A 19397-nucleotide genomic window follows, 5' to 3' on the forward strand; every position below is an offset into this window, starting at 1 on the left:
CCCAAAGTGCACGTGTCGATCTTACAGTTTGGTTTAAAACATGAATTGGACAATAACACGAAATCATTGATCCTGCTGTAGTATAATTCCTACACGCTATAGTAGCTATAGTATCACCTCGTGTGGTTAGAATGTGTTTTTCAAATAAACGTCATTGAATTGGTTTAGTGTGTAAAGATAAAGAAACCGAAGTCACTAAACAATCAATGTCTAATAACCGTTGAAGGACATTTACTGGGTTTGGTTTACCCGCTGGGTGTCTCGATCGGCGTCACTGTGTAACGTTACCTCACGAAAGCTTTAAGAGGGAATTTCCCATTACTGATCAGATGGGAACGAATCCAAACACAGGCGGTGTCTTAAACCCCAGCGAGCCGCCTACCGAGTCAGAGATCCGGACGCGCGCATGATGCCCATCAATGGTGTCTAGGGAGGGAAGTCAATAGGGTTTGAATCACGGGTCTTTGGATCATGTCATGCATGCCTGACTCGTTCACTATAGGAAAGGCAGAAATAATGGATGAATGCACATACGGTTATGTTAATGAGATGGAGAAGCTTTTTATTGATTCCCAAAATATAGACATAAACAAACTCTAGGGGGAGTTCACAAAAACATGATTTTTTTTAGTTTTCAGTGCCTTTTGTTTAAAAGAAAATCGAATTAAATCAACATTAAGTTCCATTACTTTTTAAATGGGTTGAAAACAGGGTTTTAAAAGGGAGACTTTGCTAACAAAGGGATCAAATTAATACGTGATTTAAATGAATTTGCTAGTATGGGACATTTTTTGATTCAGCAAAACACCAAAAAGTAGGCCTATGTGTTTCCAAAATAAAACAAAATCTCTATAATAATAAAATCACAAACATTTTCCACAAAAGGATTCACAAATGGGCAGATTCAGCATAAACGAACCACAGTTTCTAAGCAATATTACAAAAAGTGCAATTCGTATCTATACTTCCTTGATTTTGTTTGTGATTTAAACTTTAATGGGAAGTAGCCAAACCTTTTTTCTTACAATACAACATGTGAACCGGTTCCAAAATGACTGAACAAAGGCCGAATGATATAATGTTTGTTTGATATAAAGATCTCACCTACAGTACAGGCGGTTTATAACATGACCGCGGTTAGTGTTTAAAGTAAAGTGCAACTATATAAAGATATAAAGAAGCATCAAAAACTGCCATAAATTATCCTTTGGGTGAAAAACCCAAACTTCATCAAAAGTGAAAAGGAAACCATTTGAATGAAATAACTGACCTACAAGAATGAAGCCTTTCTTAAACCAATAATCAAGAAAAGAGATTTACGTTTAAGAACGTTCATTCCATATCCACGAGACGAGACCTTATTTCATCTCACGAGAAGTTACAAATACTCTCGCGCATCCACTGAAAGGCAATTTGATCCCACTCCCACTCGCGGGTGGGCGGGACACTGGAGGTCTGACACACCCACTGAAGTTTACAACAAAAGATTGCGTGAAAGTTGCACATGCAGAGTGCGCGCAGAGCTCATTTAAATCCGCGAACGTCATTATCACTGTAAAGCATTTTCTTTTGAGAACTTATTCAACTCACTTTCATTCAAGCCACAATGATGTCATTCTGCTGGATTTTCATCTTGGGAAGTTTAATGGTCACTGGAGTGACGATGCAAGGTAAGAACACACACTAGAAGAAAACAAAGAAAGACCTGAACACAATCCTCTTTAAAGCATCGGTTTGGACATCAGTGTTTAATGGATCTCTCTCTCTCTCTCTCTCTAGTCGAATGAATTTATTTCAGCTATAAGATCACATTCATGTATGGCTGTATATGTTCATCATAAGTGTTCAACTCCAGATTCTTACGAGTTTGAGATCATGTTGAAGGCTGAGCTCACGGCATCTATCCCCAGTTGTACATTATGTTCTTCTCTAAATCTTTTTCATTTACAGAAGATCATTTATCATGATATACTAATGATGAGAGAAGATCATTTGAATATTGTGTGTGTGTGTGTGTATGTCACACATTTGGTTTAATATCAGACAGAATGTAAATATTCATCATTGAGTTCTGTTTTGAGAAAGAATTGAAGGACAGTAGCAGAAACTCAATCTAGTCCCAGCTGTAGACCGCACCCTATATAGACAACACCTAGTTACCAAAGAGAGTTTGATGGACCCTGAGGAGTTGAGGTGTCTCTCTCTCTCTCTCTCTCTGTCCTGGTGTGAGTGAGACAGGGTGAATGTGACACTCTGTGTGTGTCTCTCTCGCTCAGATTCAGACCTCTTTTGTGTCTGTAAATCTGACAAGCGTTCACTGCGCCAACATGATCTGGTGTATAAAAGATCTGACCTGCTAATGTCAAGCTGGAGGGTAAACAGGCGGAACTCAGAGGAGACGTGTTACGTAACAAGTTCTCGTCATTTTACAACACGCGTGAAGAAACCCGAACTGATCTCTGGATGTCCGGCGAATGATTAAACAACACTGACGGACTAAACACCAAACCACCACATTTGCATTAAAACCGAAACCACATCTGTTTAAGTAAAACTAATGAAAGATGATGTCACACTGTGTGTTTTTGATAGGTGAAATATCTTAACAGACCTTCAGACTTGAGAAACATATCAGCAACGTTGTTCAAACCAAGAAGAGGCAAAACATGTTTCCTTCACCGGATCTGACAGATTTATAATGGACCAGATGATGATGTTAAACTGTTCACAAGCCTTCTGATCACAAGAAACATACATTGGGTTTTTAAACGTTTGACCTCAGAACGACACATTCAGTTCTACATTTTACATTTACATTTAGTCATTTAGCAGACGCTTTTATCCAAAGCGACTTACAGATGAGGAAACATTGGAAGCAATTATAACAACATAGACAACAAAATAAATAAGTGCATCAAACTAGTCCATTAAAGCCTAGCGCAGTAAACAAAGCTAAGAATAGTGAGTTTAGTAAGTGTTTTCTTTTTTTTATTAAAGAAGGAAAGGGAAGAGAATTAGGAAAAAACAATCAGCGACATGTTGACGGAAGAGATGCGTTTTTTAAAGATGGCAACCGAGTCTGCTGATCTTGTAGCAGCGGGTAGATCGTTCCACCAATGTGGAACAGATCCAGTGAAGGTACGGGAGAGTGACTTTTTTCCTTTTTGGGATGATACCACTAGTCGTTGTTCCTTTGCAGACCGCAGTGATCTGGCAGGAACATAGATCTGCATTAGCGAGTGGAGATACGATGGTGCAGACCCGGTGTTGGTCTTGTAGTTCTGGAGTGTTGTCATGGGTTAGTTCATTGTGAGGTTATAATGCTCATTGTGTTCCTGTTGTATTTCTGCAGAAGAAGGAGTTGAAGGTGAAGAGAACACCGGTACGTTTGAATCATTTTACCAGAGAAGAAAGGTGTGGTCAAACAGTTTACTGCTCTTGTTCTGTGCCAAAGCAATAAAACTGAAAAAGTGCAGGATTATTGTGTCAGGTTTCCTCAGGATAACATTATATGTTTATTCTCTTGAACCTTTGATGTATATCACCTGATGATGTTCTCAATTTCCAGAAACCACCGCAGACGAAGCTGCACCAGAGGAGGAATCACAGACGTCTGATGATGGTGATGATAAACTTTCATTTATTCAGCAAAGCTCTGATCAATACATCAAATACAAAACACATCGAGTTATCTATTAAACACCTATGATTTTATTCAAATAGACATCTATCGCTTGATAGAGATGAGCCAACATCCATAAAAACCATAAACAAAACAAGGCAAATAATACGATGAGCGAGTCAGACTGTAGAAACAGGGGTAAGGAGTTGTGTCGCATCTGATATGCAGTGTGATTTACAACCTTGAGCTGCTCAAAAGAACCGACAGCCGTCTCACAACATCTGTCAGACAAACATTTCTACCAGTATCACATCTGCTGAAATTGCACTTCCGAGTGATGCTTATACAGGGCACTCCTGCTATATACAAAAATAACTACACTTCTAGGGCATTTCTATAAAGTATACTTAAGTTGAAGGATATTTTGAAGTATACTAATATCATATATAAGTGTATTTCAATACTACTCAAAAGTTAAAAGTGTACTTCAAGTAGAACTGGAAGTAGAACTTTTGCATTTGTGCTGCAAGTGAACTTATAGATTTAGACATGTATAGTCTTCTTGAATGTGTGCGTTATCATCAGATTGGAATTGAGGAATGTTGTTAAAAAGAATTGTGCACCTCCTCCTGTCAAACAGCCTTGTGTCTCAATCCCTCGAGCAAAACACGTCTCTGAGATCTCAGTCTGTACCATTATAAATTCTCAAACACCAGATGAAACTTAAACTTCATCTCTGTTCAATCTGGGTCATCATGAGGTTTTAGTGAGTAGTTTAACATCTGTCTCTGTGCCACACACATTTAATGTCAAAGCTGGAGTTTCTGATGAAAAACAGCATATGATGGTTCGGTGGGTTTTGAAGTTGGTCCTGACCCAGCACAAACCAGCTACCATCCTTCAAAACCTATCGAAACCAGCATATGCAGTTTTTTTCAACAGGGTTTTCTTTGACTCTGTGATGTGAGTCAGAATGATGTGAATTGTGTTTGATTCTGTGTGCTTTAATGCGTATCTGTGTTGGAGCACATACGGGTGTAACAGGTTTGTTCTTGGTGAACGCTGGATTTTTCTCATGTTATGGTGGAAAGTGTTCTGACATGTAACGCAGTGATTTTACACACACAGGTGCAACAGATTTAGCGCAGGATTCAGACGACACATCGCTGGACGAGGCCGAAGCCGAGAGTAAGTGCTGTTACGACATTAGAGCGTCTCCCCTACAGGGATTCATCTTCACCTGCGTGAAACTCACTCACAGCTTGTTGAACGCTCGAGGCGGAGCGAGAAGCCACGTGTTAGAGAATGTGAGAATGTAAATGTGTAGTAAATCTGTCTGATGTTTGATGTTACAGCCACAGCAGAACCTTCAGAAGATGAAGAGAAAACAGGTCAGTGACCAACACACTGCACGTCAGAAACATTTCCCTTCAGGGAAATCATCACATTAATGATAAACTGTGTGTCAGACGCTGACGTGGACGCTGAACAGCCGGTGACAGCGACGGTCGGCCACACAGAAGCAGGTAAAGAAATAATTTGATAAGTGAACACACGAGACAGAAGAGACTGCTGTTTTTAACATGATGATCACGCTGATGTTAGAGAGATGCAGAATAAACAGATGTATGATACGAAAGGAAGTTTAGGATGAGCTGGAAATACCAGGACACTTTAGTTTTGTGATATCCATGTCTGCGGATGGCACAGACGTGACTTAAATCTTAAGTCATGGAAATGTGTATATAATGTGTTTCTGTGAGCTCACGTGGCAGCAGTAATGCTGAAGGACTGGAAAACACTGGCAGAAGGATAATCATGTGGTTTTCTCTGTAATTCCTGGATATCTGAAATGTATAAAAACAAGAGAAGTTGAATGGAGGAGCCGGTCTGGGTGGATAATTCTGCCAACAGAACGCGGCTTTATTACACCGCAGTCTCATGACGCCAAACCAGCGAGAAGATCAAATTAAACAAGTCATGAATACAACGTCACAATCATATTCATCTGACTTTCATTCCACGCATTCATATGTGATTTATTTCTGCTCGTTCAGCTGAAGAGAAACCAGACGATGCTGAAGATCCTGCTGAAACAGGTAGACATGTGATTCTTTCTTTCCGCTCCATCTGCTGCGTCACCATCTCGCCCATATTATGAGTCTGTCTTTCACTGACGGCCATCCCATAAAAGAACTTTTGAAGTTCACATGTTCTGTACGCCAGCATTCATTCATTTCCAAAGAGATTTTTGTTCGATATCTTTTCAGTTTTAGATGGTTTAGTTCTGTTTTAACATCCGGAGTCATTTCTTGTTATTGTATGACGCGTGTTTGTTCATCATGTTTCCAGCTGAGAGTGACGCGGCTGTGACAGGTGGGTAGAATTATGACTTGCAGTATAAAAAATTTATACAGAAGGATTAAACGTAACACACTTTATAACTGACTGATTTGTTTTGATGAAACAGAATCATTTCCAGCTGAAGAGTCTGAGGTCAATGACTTGGGTAAAATAAACATTTACTCGTATTCTCTCCGTTTAAGAAGACTGGCATTAAATGTAAACTTTGGTTTGTTTGATTTACACGGAAAACATATTCATACACTTTTATGAGTGAGAGTTATGGCCTCAGTTAAACTATAAAACACGTTCATCACTCGATAACTCACAGAGAAATGTCCGGAAAACATCTTTACACTGAATATCAAGTGCCGGCCTGCACCTCATATTTAATGTAGTTGAGAGGACCATTGTTTCATTTATACCAGGAAACATCCTAAAATATGTCGATGTTTTTGCGTTAGAGATCATTCCAGAGGAAGCTGCAGGAGGAACAAAAGAAGAACCAGCAGATGAGGAACCGACAGAAGGTAAAAGGGAAGTCATCACATCAGAAATGATTCTGAAGGTTCATGATTTGAGGATTGTTTGTGTTTGTCTCGTGTGCAGATACACCTGAACATGATGAAGAAACTGGTTGGTGTCTCTTTATTTACTTCTTTATTCTGAAACGTTCAAACATGATTTACTCCGCTATTACAAAATGTTTTACTGCATCAATCTCATTGTTAAAGGAAAAGTTCACCATCAAAATGAAAATTCTGTCTTCATTTACTCACCCTGTTGTCATTTTAAGCCTGTGTGATATTCTTTCTTATCCAAAACACAAAAGATGAAGTTTGAAAAATACCACAAACCGTCGGTCTGGACACAAAACCAATGCAAGTCGATCTAAATATCTGCAGAAGAAAGAAAGTCAAACATGTTAGAAATCACAAGAGGGTGTGGAAATAATGACAGAGATGAACTATTCCTTCAACAACCATAAGTGTAATCTTCCAGTTTATTTAAAGGCAAATTATCTTTCATGACTGTAATACCATCAAAAACTCAGTTTTGCTAACTAAAATGAAAAGTGAATGTTTATCAGATAATCTTTGACATTATATATAATGTATTTATGTATATCTAGTTGAAAGGCACATTTGTGTTGTTTGTGTAGATGCGGGTGTAACAGAGGAACCCAAGGATTCTCTTGAGGAAGATATTGAGAAGTCAATGACAGGTGTCAATCACACAAATGACTATCAAGAACTAGGATGAATGTTCTTCTCAGTAGAAAAAGGCTTCGGCTGGTTTGATCAGAGGAACTCAAACTTTCTGACTGTATGAAGCATGTGTTAAATCACTGTCAGATCTCTCAATCACACATGGACACGTATAGTGTTCCCTTCCCATGATGATACATACAGATGTGTTCGTGTATTACTGCATGTGTTTCACATTGTGTTCATCATTTACTTTCTGTTTGGATTCTGAAGGTCTTCATCTGTCTGAGGCTCTCGACAATGATGAAGGTAAGATGAAGTTTCACAGAATATTGTATTGTACGATCTGAAATCTGCGGATGTTGATTCATTGTCATATGATTATTAACTGTAGTTTTTTGCATCCACCTGAATGTGATGAAGAATATTTCATCAAATATGATAAAAACTGAATCTTTGTTTATTCACAAAGCCATCCTTTAGTCCATACTTCAGCAGTTTCTTGAGTTGATCTGCACTAAACAAGTAAAACATCTCGTGTCATTTCTATATTTGCAAAATGTGAATCAATCTGGACATTCTATAATAATAGTGACGGACTTGTGTTAATGTTATGTTGTGTACACGACAGTTCCACTGCACGCTGAACATGTATATTCTGGATATAATTGTCATTTTCTTATTTACAATGATAATTTGTTTGTCTCAAGCTGAGAATGCAGTTGGAGATCCAGAGAGATCCAGTTACGGCAAAGGTAGTGTTTGTTTTAATTCATGATGTCATATCTTCACTGTTAATGACGTGTTTTAAATGTTCCTTTATGTTGTTTTATTGCAGCACGCAGCGCTGGATCCGCTTCTGGACAAAACGGTATCAAGCATTCTTACATGAGTGACACTTGTGAATGAAAGTGTGTCGTGTGAGGGTTTGACGTGAACTTTGAAGAGCTCTGTTGCCAGGGTGTTGCTATGCAGGCAGGTGCAGCCAGGCAACATGCAGATGTTAGGGTGTTTTGAATCCCTGCGTGTATAGAAATGGACAGCACAAGTATTCTAACAAGTCACATGATCTAAAGTTTCATTCACGACAGATACCGACAAGATAGTTTGCACAAAAATGAGCGATCTGTCATCATTTACTCATCCTCGCGTCATGTCAGAACGCTAAAGAAGATATTTTCAAGAATATGAACTCCATTGACTTCTATTGTATGAACACAAAACCACCGAGACGTTTCACAAAATATCTTCTGTTGTGTTCCACTGCTTACAGAATTACAACCGCATGAGGACGAATGAATGATGACAGATTTAGTTTTTTGGGTGAACTGGCCCTTTAAGAGTGTGTCCAGATTATAGGAACAGCTTGACCTATGAAAACCTTCGGTAATGATTCATGTGAATCTACTGATGACTTCACCCAAACACAAACCATCCTCATCCTTGTTCATGTGTTTACTGAAGCACACAACACTTCCGCTTCCTGTTAAAACATTATTCTGGTTTTCACAGCAGTAAAAGTCAAACTTGTTCCTGAGGTAGATTCTATGTTGTTATGATAAACAGGAGCGTGTTCCCTCTCGTGTGTCAATAATAGAATAATAAACACCTGTTGTAGTTTGCGGCTTCTTGTCTCTTCAGGGTGAATCTGTGAATCCTCACACGCTCGGTCTTGCCGGTCGCTTCTTTATCTCACAAACAATCTGAGCGCTGAATGTGCCACAGTCATCTGCAGAGACCGTGTGTGATGGATGTGTTTCTGCAGCAGCAGGGCATTGTGGGTAGACTATTGATCATGAGGGCTTATGAGAAATACCAGTGTTGGGTGTAACTAGTAACTTCAGTTATTAGTAACTAATTTAATTCATTTTCCCTTGAAAAAGTAAAGGATTATTCTTATTTTTCAGTCATTTAATTACAGTTACGTCTGATGTAACGGAACTAAACACTGTATGTGTTATATTCAATAGTGGAAACGACATCTTTAAAATGTATCTTTCTCACATTTGTCTACTTTGGGCAGTTAATAATATTGCTTTATGTAGTTTTATATGATTTATTTGAATGAAGACGGAGCAGCAAACTCGACCCTCGGTTCACAATCGGATAATTTACACTGAATGTGACTTTAATTCAGTTCTTCGTGTATAGCTGACAGTAACATTAGTAACATGATGTTTAGATATAAATCACAGCACATGTAGCCGTTGTGATCGTTTCATGTTCAGCGGTTTTTCATCTGTTAACAATTGTGTTTTCCCATTCTGGCTCTCTGAAAGTGATTTAAATACAATGCTGCCATCTTGTGGAAACAGGTTCATTCTCAGAAGTAGTTTGGTTGTGTTTCTGTGTGATGTGTGAGCAGAATCAGCGGGCGGTGGATCTGGTACAGTGGTGGGTGTGGTGTGTGGAGTCGCAGTCGCAGCTGTCGCAGCAATAGCCGGTTACTTTACTCACCAGAAGAAGAAACTGTGTTTCAAAGCTCCGACAGGTCTGTAAAACACCGTCAGCATTATTATAGCGTGTGGGAGCTCTGGACATTCATCACTCCTGCATGATCCTTTTCTTTTCATTCGGTTTCATTATTCAACTCACCTGTCTTCAGGTGACCTGGAGAGCGCCAAACAAGAGAACGGAACACAGAGTGAGCCTCAGGGTACGCATTTCACCTGTAAAAAACAACAAATACAAAAAAAAAGAGTTTTGTTGTTACAAGCAGACATTATATATGTATATGTTTGTTTCATTGATGCGCAGCGTCAAGCAGTCTCCTGACGTCATCCTAAGAGAAGAGAGAAGACGAGAGGTCTGGTGATACACATCTTAAGAGAATCTTCACAAACAAACATTAGATGTTTATCATTAACCCGCAGGAGTAGGGTTATCTCATTCACAGCCGTTCATAAGATCATTTCTCGTTGCAGTTTTACTTCATACAGAACTACTTTTCATTGATTTAGAAGTTTGAAATGTTTCATTGCTTTATAAAGTCTGATGTTGTTTGATGTGTTTCACCAAAGCAAATCTCACTCTGTTGAATTATTCACAAACAAATACGATTCATTGCTATTTTCAGTTTTGTTTGTTACTCTGTAAATACTTGCGTTTCAATAAAGGGTCGGTTCTGTTTACATGGCTGTGTACGCATTTATTAAGCACATTAAACAACAACATATACCTCTGCATTAAATAAATCAATTTATTGATGAAAAGAAACAGTGGGAACTCAATATTATTATTGTTATAGATGATTCATATTTATCAGCGTTTAGAAGAGTTCGCCCTGAGGTCAATGTCTCTTTCACATTACCGTATCTAATCTACTTAACACACCTGTACTTTATAATACACACATCTTTTACAGAAACTAAATATGAATCATACAAGTGTTTTCTAAACTCACTAAACCGAGCTCACATCAGACTGAAGGAAATAAAGCTCGTGTTATTCATGTTATACAGGCAGCTCGCAATACCGTAGTAATACCTCTGCGTCTTTCTGTCGGTGTTTACGGTACATGTGAATATTTCACAGCTCCGGCACAGAAAACAACGAGAAGAACTAAAGGACAAACACTTACAGACGACAGACGAGAGGTAAGACAGTCTCTGCTGTGATACAGTTTATAATATCTGACACATGTTTCTCGGATAAAACAGTTAGGGAAGAAATGACTGTGTCAGTCATGTGTGACGTAATCTACGTCATCTGATCACAAATACACGTGAAGAGACTCAAAGAGAGAGAGACAGAACCGGACTCAAAGAGAGAGAGACAGAACCGGACTCAAAGAGAGAGAGAGACAGAACCGGACTCAAAGAGAGAGAGACAGAACCGGACTCAAAGAGAGAGAGACAGAACCGGACTCAAAGAGAGAGAGACAGAATCGGACTCAAAGAGAGAGAGACAGAATCGGACTCAAAGAGAGAGAGACAGAACCGGACTCAAAGAGAGAGAGACAGAACCGGACTCAAAGAGAGAGAGACAGAATCGGACTCAAAGAGAGAGAGACAGAATCGGACTCAAAGAAAGAGAGACAGAACCGGACTCAAAGAGAGAGAGACAGAACCGGACTCAAAGAAAGAGAGACAGAACCGGACTCAAAGAAAGAGAGACAGAACCGGACTCAAAGAGAGAGAGACAGAACCGGACTCAAAGAGAGAGAGACAGAACCGGACTCAAAGAGAGAGAGACAGAACCGGACTCAAAGAGAGAGAGACAGAACCGGACTCAAAGAGAGAGAGACAGAACCGGACTCAAAGAGAGAGAGACAGAACCGGACTCAAAGAGAGAGAGACAGAACCGGACTCAAAGAGAGAGAGACAGAACCGGACTCAAAGAGAGAGAGACAGAACCGGACTCAAAGAAAGAGAGACAGAACCGGACTCAAAGAGAGAGAGACAGAACCGGACTCAAAGAGAGAGAGACAGAACCGGACTCAAAGAGAGAGAGAGACAGAACCGGACTCAAAGAGAGAGAGACAGAACCGGACTCAAAGAGAGAGAGACAGAACCGGACTCAAAGAGAGAGAGACAGAACCGGACTCAAAGAGAGAGAGAGACAGAACCGGACTCAAAGAGAGAGAGACAGAACCGGACTCAAAGAAAGAGAGACAGCATCGGACTCAAAGAAAGAGAGACAGAACCGGACTCAAAGAGAGAGAGACAGAACCGGACTCAAAGAGAGAGAGACAGAACCGGACTCAAAGAGAGAGAGACAGAACCGGACTCAAAGAAGGAGAGACAGCATCGGACTCAAAGAGAGAGAGACAGAATCGGACTCAAAGAAAGAGAGACAGAACCGGACTCAAAGAGAGAGAGACAGAACCGGACTCAAAGAGAGAGAGACAGAACCGGACTCAAAGAGAGAGAGACAGAACCGGACTCAAAGAGAGAGAGACAGAACCGGACTCAAAGAGAGAGAGACAGAACCGGACTCAAAGAGAGAGAGACAGAACCGGACTCAAAGAGAGAGAGACAGAACCGGACTCAAAGAGAGAGAGACAGAACCGGACTCAAAGAAAGAGAGACAGAACCGGACTCAAAGAGAGAGAGACAGAACCGGACTCAAAGAGAGAGAGACAGAACCGGACTCAAAGAGAGAGAGAGACAGAACCGGACTCAAAGAGAGAGAGACAGAACCGGACTCAAAGAGAGAGAGACAGAACCGGACTCAAAGAGAGAGAGACAGAACCGGACTCAAAGAGAGAGAGAGACAGAACCGGACTCAAAGAGAGAGAGACAGAACCGGACTCAAAGAAAGAGAGACAGCATCGGACTCAAAGAAAGAGAGACAGAACCGGACTCAAAGAGAGAGAGACAGAACCGGACTCAAAGAGAGAGAGACAGAACCGGACTCAAAGAGAGAGAGACAGAACCGGACTCAAAGAAGGAGAGACAGCATCGGACTCAAAGAGAGAGAGACAGAATCGGACACAAAGAAAGAGAGACAGAACCGGACTCAAAGAGAGAGAGACAGAACCGGACTCAAAGAGAGAGAGACAGAACCGGACTCAAAGAGAGAGAGACAGAACCGGACTCAAAGAGAGAGAGACAGCATCGGACTCAAAGAGAGAGAGACAGAACCGGACTCAAAGAGAGAGAGACAGAACCGGACTCAAAGAGAGAGAGACAGAACCGGACTCAAAGAGAGAGAGACAGAACCGGACTCAAAGAGAGAGAGACAGCATCGGACTCAAAGAGAGAGAGACAGAACCGGACTCAAAGAGAGAGAGACAGAACCGGACTCAAAGAAAGAGAGACAGCATCGGACTCAAAGAAAGAGAGACAGAACCGGACTCAAAGAGAGAGAGACAGAACCGGACTCAAAGAAAGAGAGACAGAACCGGACTCAAAGAGAGAGAGACAGAATCATGCTAATAAAGGACCTGTGGTGTTAGTTCAGGAGGACCTGTGATGTGAGGAAGTCCTGCAGATCTCATCTGTGTTGAGAAGTTTGTCAGCTGGAGCTCTGAAGATGATGCGGCTGAGGTACGTGTCGTGTGATAAAGCAGCTGATGTAAGACACGGTGAATGAAGTCACTGGTGATAGAAGATAAACTCAGACAGACTGTGTGTGTGTGTGCAGGTGCTGCTCGTGTGTCGTCGGTCTGCTTCTCTTTGTCCTTTCAAACATCACAAGTGGAGATCATGACCTCAGACCCAACTTTGTGCTCATGATGGTGGATGATTTAGGCATCGGTGACATCGGTTGCTATGGAAACGACACCATCAGGTGATGGAGGCTGACTCATTGTCATTATTTACTCGGTCCAAACCCATCGTGATCATCCACATCGGACAGTTTCTGTAAATGACAAACCATATAAGATCAAGTGAGCGAGTAAATGTCATTTTTAAATGTAGTTGTCTGAAGAAAATTGTTTTTATTTGTGATCAGAACACCAAACATAGACAGACTGGCCACAGACGGAGTGAAGCTGACGCAGCACATCGCAGCCGCGCCGCTCTGCACCCCCAGCAGAACTGCCTTCATGACGGGACGATACGCCCTGCGCTCCGGTCAGACATCACATCAAACACACTGAGCTGATGATTTTTCCTAATTCTCTTCCCTTTCCTTCTTAAAAAAAACAAAACACTTACTAACCTCACTATTCTTAGCTTTGTATACTGTGCTAGGCTTTAATGGACTAGTTTGATGCACTTATTTATTTTGTTGTCTATGTTGTTATAATTGCTTCCAATGTTTCCTCATCTGTAAGTCGCTTTGGATAAAAGCGTCTGCTAAATGACTAAATGTAAATGTAAATGTAAATGACGAGCGAGAGTCCACACGCATGACAGACATTATGTGACACGGACATATATGATGACACATGTTCATGCAGGAGGCTCATGATGTCCGTGCTGTTTGATGAATGAATGTGATGTTGATATCACAGGTTTGGGAAGCACTGGCAGGGTGCAGGTGATTCTGTTTCTTGGAGGATCAGGAGGGCTTCCACCCAATGAGACCACCTTTGCTAAACTCCTTCAGAAACAGGGCTACACCACTGGAATTGTGGGTAAGACACATCTCTTGCGAGACCCTTGAGCACAGAACCAGTCATAAGGAATTTCTTTGGCAATAGTCCGTTGTGTGGGTCAAAATGCTAAAGATGATGTTTCATGAAGATATTTTGTAAATGTCCTGCCGTAAATATATCAAAACTTTCTTTTTGTGAGTGATATGCTTCAAATGGTTTTTTTCAGTATTGAGATGTTTTAAACAGCTGTATCTCGGCCACATGTTGTCCTTTTACAACACATCACACATCAATGGAAAGCTCGTTTATTTATGATGTATAAAGCTCAATTTGACAAAATCGACCCATACGACTGGTTTTGACGTCCATCCAGGGTCTCAACATACATATTCAACACCACGCGTCACATTGAATGGTTTTAATCCTGATAAATATGTTTTGTACATTGAGTGTATAAATGTCTTCTTGACAGACACTGTAGTTGAGAAATGAAAGGTGTTGTGATTCATCTCTGTCTGCAGGTAAATGGCATCTAGGTGTGAACTGTGAGAGCAGAAACGATCACTGTCATCATCCCAACAATCACGGCTTCCACTTCTTCTACGGCCTTCCCTTCACAAACTTCAACGACTGTAAGCCCGGTGAGGACACAGAAATACTGTCTGACATTCAGACTAAACTTCGTCAGATGTGTGCGATGTTCACGCTGGCGTTCTTCACGCTGTGTGCGGTGCGACGTGTGGGTCTGATGGGGGTCAGCGTCCGACTCCTGCTGTCTCTGGCCGTTCTCTCTCTGATAGTCTTTCTGCTGTGGTACGTGCCCTTTAAACACCTGCGCATCTGGAACTGCATCATCATGAGAGACGGCGAGGTGGTCGAGCAGCCCATGAACCTGCAGACATTAAACAAACGTCTGATGAGTGAAGCCGAGCGCTTCATGGAAAGGTAAAGAACACCAAACTTGTTTGCATACATACTTGACTTCTTCATCACAGCCGTGTGCTAATGCTGAAAGAATCAGACGTGTTACGACGCATCACTCTCATTGTTTCCTCACACACACAGTTTTATCTTCTGTTAGTTGTGCCCACGGCAGGAATCTTCTCTGGTTTCTGATATGAGTGTTTATTGATGTTCAGAAACAGACACCAGCCGTTTCTTCTCTTCCTGTCGCTGGCACACGTGCACACGCCTCTCTTTGTGTCTGAAGACTTCGCTGGAAAGAGCAAACACGGCCTGTATGGTGATAATGTTGAAGAAGTGGACGCGATGGTTGGTAAGAAAGTCTGGTGCATGTCTCTTCTTCATCCATCTGTTATTTAAAGAATGATAACGCCTCTACAAGAAACATGCGCTTCATTTGAAAACAGACCTGATTCTGAATCTTTACTTAAACTGTTTCATGTACAGACAGTAAACTCGTTTCACTAAAACTAAGAGGAGAAAGATGTGTTTTAATGACAGGTAAGGGTACGTGTTTGACTCATGTGTGTTTTGATAGGTCGGATGATGAAAACCATTGAAAGGTTGGATCTGACTAATAAAACCATGATGTACTTCACATCCGATCACGGCGGTCACATCGAGGACTCAGATGAACAGGGTCAGAAAGGAGGATGGAATGGAGTTTATCGAGGTTTGACTCACAGACACACAAAAGCGAAACTGAATTTCATAACCTTTATAAATGTCTGATTAGCTGACATAAAGCAAGCAATTCATCATCACCTCATATCACATAATCCTCTGATATCACACAAGAGATCAAATCAAGTGTGAACGTCTCATATCGAGTTAGTTTAACATTAACAGATATCTTTATCTCTGTTTATTGGACACTGTATGCCAAAAAACTGTAAATCATTGGTCAGCAAGTACGTTTGACATTGGGCCAAAAAACGGATTCGCTGCTAGATGGCGGGCCAGAACATAGGCAAAGGATCATTTAAGAAATGAATTGATGAAAAATGCAACCAGACTAGCCTGCTTAAAAATATAGTTATTATATAATTACATAATAGTTATATAATTATTATACTATTTCTTTACACTCCTCACGTGCTACACAGATTTGCCTGCTGGGTGTTGCGCTATTACATCGTGTGATGTTAATAATACAGCAAACTACTGTAGATAATGAAAGACAATGGCACTTACAAAGAATCTAAAGAGGAAAGTTGACAGTGAAAATAAGGCAGACAAAGAGGAATGGAAAGACAACTATACATCCATTCTATCTAGTTTTGTGAAAGCAAAGCCGGCGTGTGTCTTATCTGCAACAAAGCTTTTCAAACTTTTATTTTGAAGGCAAATTTACTAAAGACGTGATTGTGACGGATTTATTTCAGAACCAGCTGCGGGCAAAATAATCAAAGTAATGCTGCTGGTGCGGGTCAGATATAACTGCTGGGGGACAGTTTAGGCAGCCTGTGCCGACTCCTGCTGTAAATGAATATTAATGTCTGATATTGAAAAAAAGGATTTGCATCATTTATATTGGAACATTTACACATCTAAGACGTCACTAAACCAACAAGTGATCATTGAAGAGAATCAGTGTAAAGTGAATCTGAATGAATCATCATCCGAGGTGTTGGTGTGTGTCAGTGCAGGTGGTAAAGCTATGGGAGGCTGGGAGGGAGGCATCCGAGTTCCTGGAATATTCCGCTGGACCGGACGTCTCTCAGCGGGTAAAGAGATCTCAGAGCCCACGAGTCTGATGGATGTTTATCCCACCCTAGTGAAGCTGGCTGGAGGAGATCTGCCCCATGACAGGTACAACAACACACCTAGGGGTTCACGGTATACCGAGGTTTCAAATTATCTGTGATATCGTTTCGAAGGTATGAGCTCTGTTTACAGAAATATAAATGAAATGCAATGTCTGATGTTTATGTCTAATATAGATGACAAAAATGTGTTTTTTAAAAGAATATTGTCATTTTAAGGCTTCATTTTTACACTACACACATGTCCTATATGTTGGTTCAAAATGAAATGTATTGTGTCCAGTTGAAAAGTCGTTTTTCAGATATTTGGAAATAACACATTTTAGTGTTGTCATAGCAACACCGTGGTATATGTAATTAAGGTTATTATACCGCCCAAAACTCGTACCGCCCATGTCTAAACACAACATACATTCATATGAAACAGAAATGATGAAACAGTTCCTGATGTCTCACCTCTTCAGAATCCTGGACGGTCACGATCTGATGCCTCTGCTGGAGGGACGAACGGATCGCTCCTCGCACGAGTTCATGTTCCATTACTGCGGCATGTATCTGAACGCTGTACGCTGGCACCCCACCGACAGTGAGAACAACACATCACATCATATGCTGTTACTGTTTTAATTCATATGATTCCTAATCGCATTCAAGTCATTCTGTGACCTTCTCAGGTGATTCTGTCTTCAAAGTTCATTTCATAACCCCAAAGTTTTCTCCTCCTGGAGCGATCGGATGTTACGACACAAAGATCTGCTTCTGTCACGGGGATCACCTGGCGTATCACGATCCTCCTCTGATGTTTGATCTGAGCAGGGATCCGTCAGAGAGCCGCCGTCTCACACCCGAGACAGACTCGCGGTTCTCTGAGGTTCTGAGGAGAGTAGAGCGAGCCGTGAAGGAGCACCGCAGCACTCTGACGCCGGCGGAGAAACAGCTGACGTGGACAAACGTTCTGTGGAAGCCCTGGCTTCAGCCGTGCTGTGGAACCTTCCCGTTCTGCTCGTGTTCGGAGGATCACACGACAGCGTAATGACTCTGAAATGAAACAGGAAGAGTTTTAGTGTGATTCAGATCATTCCAGCATTACTCGTTCAGTGTCACGCACTATATGTTTGTGACGGATGCTCTGAACTCTTTATTAAAACTATAAATGAAATTCCAAAAATAAAGACACTCCTCTCAGATCACACGGCCTGAACTCACATCATTGGATTGATGTTTTTACGATAATCAGACAGATTCCATCTGATGAAGTAGAACACTTTATCTCTTAATACATAGAAATAAAAGGAAATCATCATTAATCATTTACATTTCTATAAATATGCTCAGAATATGGTATTAACTGAAATCGCTCTTATGAGATCAAACTACATGAAATGACTTTTTAAAGTCAATAATGGCAGTAAACTGGAAGATAAGTTTATTGAAGTTGTGTCATATGTAATATACAGAGAGAGCCAGAGGAGGACGCTCTTCACCCTCTCATGTCTTTCACTGTGAGAGGTGTCTTTGGATGATTTTATCCAAATCATGTTTTTATCTGAAATCAAATAAAGAGTTTTTTTATAGATGCTTTAAAACTATTATGGATGATATTAAGCTGATTTAAGTTGAACGTTTACTGGATTAGGTATCAGATCTGTTTGATGAAGTTTGGATTAATGATTGAAGGAATGAATAAACTCAATTTCTTCCCCTTCAGCAACTAGAAAAAACTCTGCTTCTAATAACATGAAGGTTTTCCTCTTGTGCTCTTTTATTTCTGAGATCACTTCATTACATTCATAAAAACATTTGAGAAGTGAGGTCATGTGACAACAATATACTGTAGTATAGTACGGTTTTAAAAGTTTCTAATTGTTGTTTGCTACATAAGGAAATGTGAAAGATCTGTGAGCGGCACACGGTGCTGTTGAAAACATTTCCAGCTGTGTTTGAGTGCAGTACAGTTTACTGTCACGAGTATGATTGATTCAAACCTCTTTCATCCTCAAGGGTCACCGTCAGTCTAGAGAACAGAAGGTAGACAGGTGAGCGCTCGTTCTGTCCCACCGCTCCTAAAATCCTGTTTTCCATGAGGATAAAAACAAACGGGATCTGCACACTGTGAGATATCAGGTCTGAATACATGAATAAAACACACAACACATTTGAGTTCAACTGGCTGCTCTATTGAAGTGAAAGAAAACATCTTTTGAGTTCAGTTATTTCAATAATAAGAAATGAAATGTCAAAACACATCTGAGATATAATAAACCAACAGCTCGCATTACAGAGTGTATGTAAACTTGATCCTTCTGCTCAATCGTGTCACTTTAAAGCTTCAACTGAAAGTCTCAAAGCTTGTGAAATGAGACACATTCTGGCTCTTCTCTTTAAATGAACATCTGAAGAATTCCCTGTTTATGAGGCTTTTTTTCTATGAAATAAACATCTGTTTGAATCTGACAGAATCTGTAATGAAAATCACTTTCATAGAGTGGATGCTGATTTTGGCAAAA

General features: G+C 40.6%; 2 protein-coding genes across 4 annotated transcripts; both read left to right on the forward strand.

Annotated features, from left to right (window-relative positions):
* Window positions 1-1431: 1431 nt before the first annotated feature.
* Window positions 1432-10305, forward strand: LOC306898268 (uncharacterized protein). Of its 2 annotated transcripts, XM_079463606.1 has the most exons (18): window positions 1432-1670; window positions 3353-3382; window positions 3569-3622; window positions 4751-4810; window positions 4978-5013; window positions 5092-5148; window positions 5680-5721; window positions 5975-5998; window positions 6093-6131; window positions 6430-6495; window positions 6575-6601; window positions 7128-7190; window positions 7447-7482; window positions 7884-7928; window positions 8012-8044; window positions 9539-9664; window positions 9779-9829; window positions 9931-10305. In XM_079463606.1, exons 1-18 carry the CDS (start codon window positions 1607-1609, stop codon window positions 9957-9959), a joined length of 882 nt encoding a protein of 293 aa, XP_079319732.1. In that variant the 5' UTR covers window positions 1432-1606; the 3' UTR covers window positions 9960-10305. The 2 variants fall into 2 exon arrangements, with proteins under 2 accessions (XP_079319732.1, XP_079319733.1); XM_079463607.1 differs by lacking the exon at window positions 3353-3382 and having other exon boundaries at window positions 1447-1670.
* A 190-nt stretch (window positions 10306-10495) lies between these two features.
* Window positions 10496-19343, forward strand: arsh (arylsulfatase H). 2 transcript variants are annotated; one of them, XM_079463835.1, is made up of 11 exons: window positions 10496-10769; window positions 13078-13163; window positions 13261-13407; window positions 13573-13694; window positions 14078-14200; window positions 14683-15106; window positions 15301-15437; window positions 15663-15797; window positions 16774-16936; window positions 17355-17476; window positions 17565-18605. In XM_079463835.1, exons 2-11 carry the CDS (start codon window positions 13150-13152, stop codon window positions 17921-17923), a joined length of 1746 nt encoding a protein of 581 aa, XP_079319961.1. In that variant the 5' UTR covers window positions 10496-10769; window positions 13078-13149; the 3' UTR covers window positions 17924-18605. The 2 variants fall into 2 exon arrangements, with proteins under 2 accessions (XP_079319961.1, XP_079319960.1); XM_079463834.1 differs by having other exon boundaries at window positions 10554-10769; window positions 13073-13163; window positions 17565-19343.
* Window positions 19344-19397: the final 54 nt, after the last annotated feature.

This window comes from Barbatula barbatula (genome assembly GCF_947034865.1).
Source record: "Barbatula barbatula genome assembly, chromosome: 9".
Lineage (NCBI taxonomy): Eukaryota > Metazoa > Chordata > Actinopteri > Cypriniformes > Nemacheilidae > Barbatula > Barbatula barbatula.

Excerpts from the sequence above, each read along its gene's own strand:
- LOC306898268 (XM_079463606.1), top strand. The coding sequence starts at position 1,607 with ATGATGTCATTCTGCTGGATTTTCATCTTGGGAAGTTTAATGGTCACT. Across the intron at positions 5,999-6,092 it reads GAGTGACGCGGCTGTGACAG|AATCATTTCCAGCTGAAGAG; the intron begins GTGGGTAGAATT and ends TTGATGAAACAG. Across the intron at positions 9,665-9,778 it reads GTGTTTCAAAGCTCCGACAG|GTGACCTGGAGAGCGCCAAA; the intron begins GTCTGTAAAACA and ends ACCTGTCTTCAG.
- arsh (XM_079463835.1), top strand. Across the intron at positions 15,438-15,662 it reads AGAAGTGGACGCGATGGTTG|GTCGGATGATGAAAACCATT; the intron begins GTAAGAAAGTCT and ends GTGTTTTGATAG. Across the intron at positions 17,477-17,564 it reads ACGCTGGCACCCCACCGACA|GTGATTCTGTCTTCAAAGTT; the intron begins GTGAGAACAACA and ends TGACCTTCTCAG.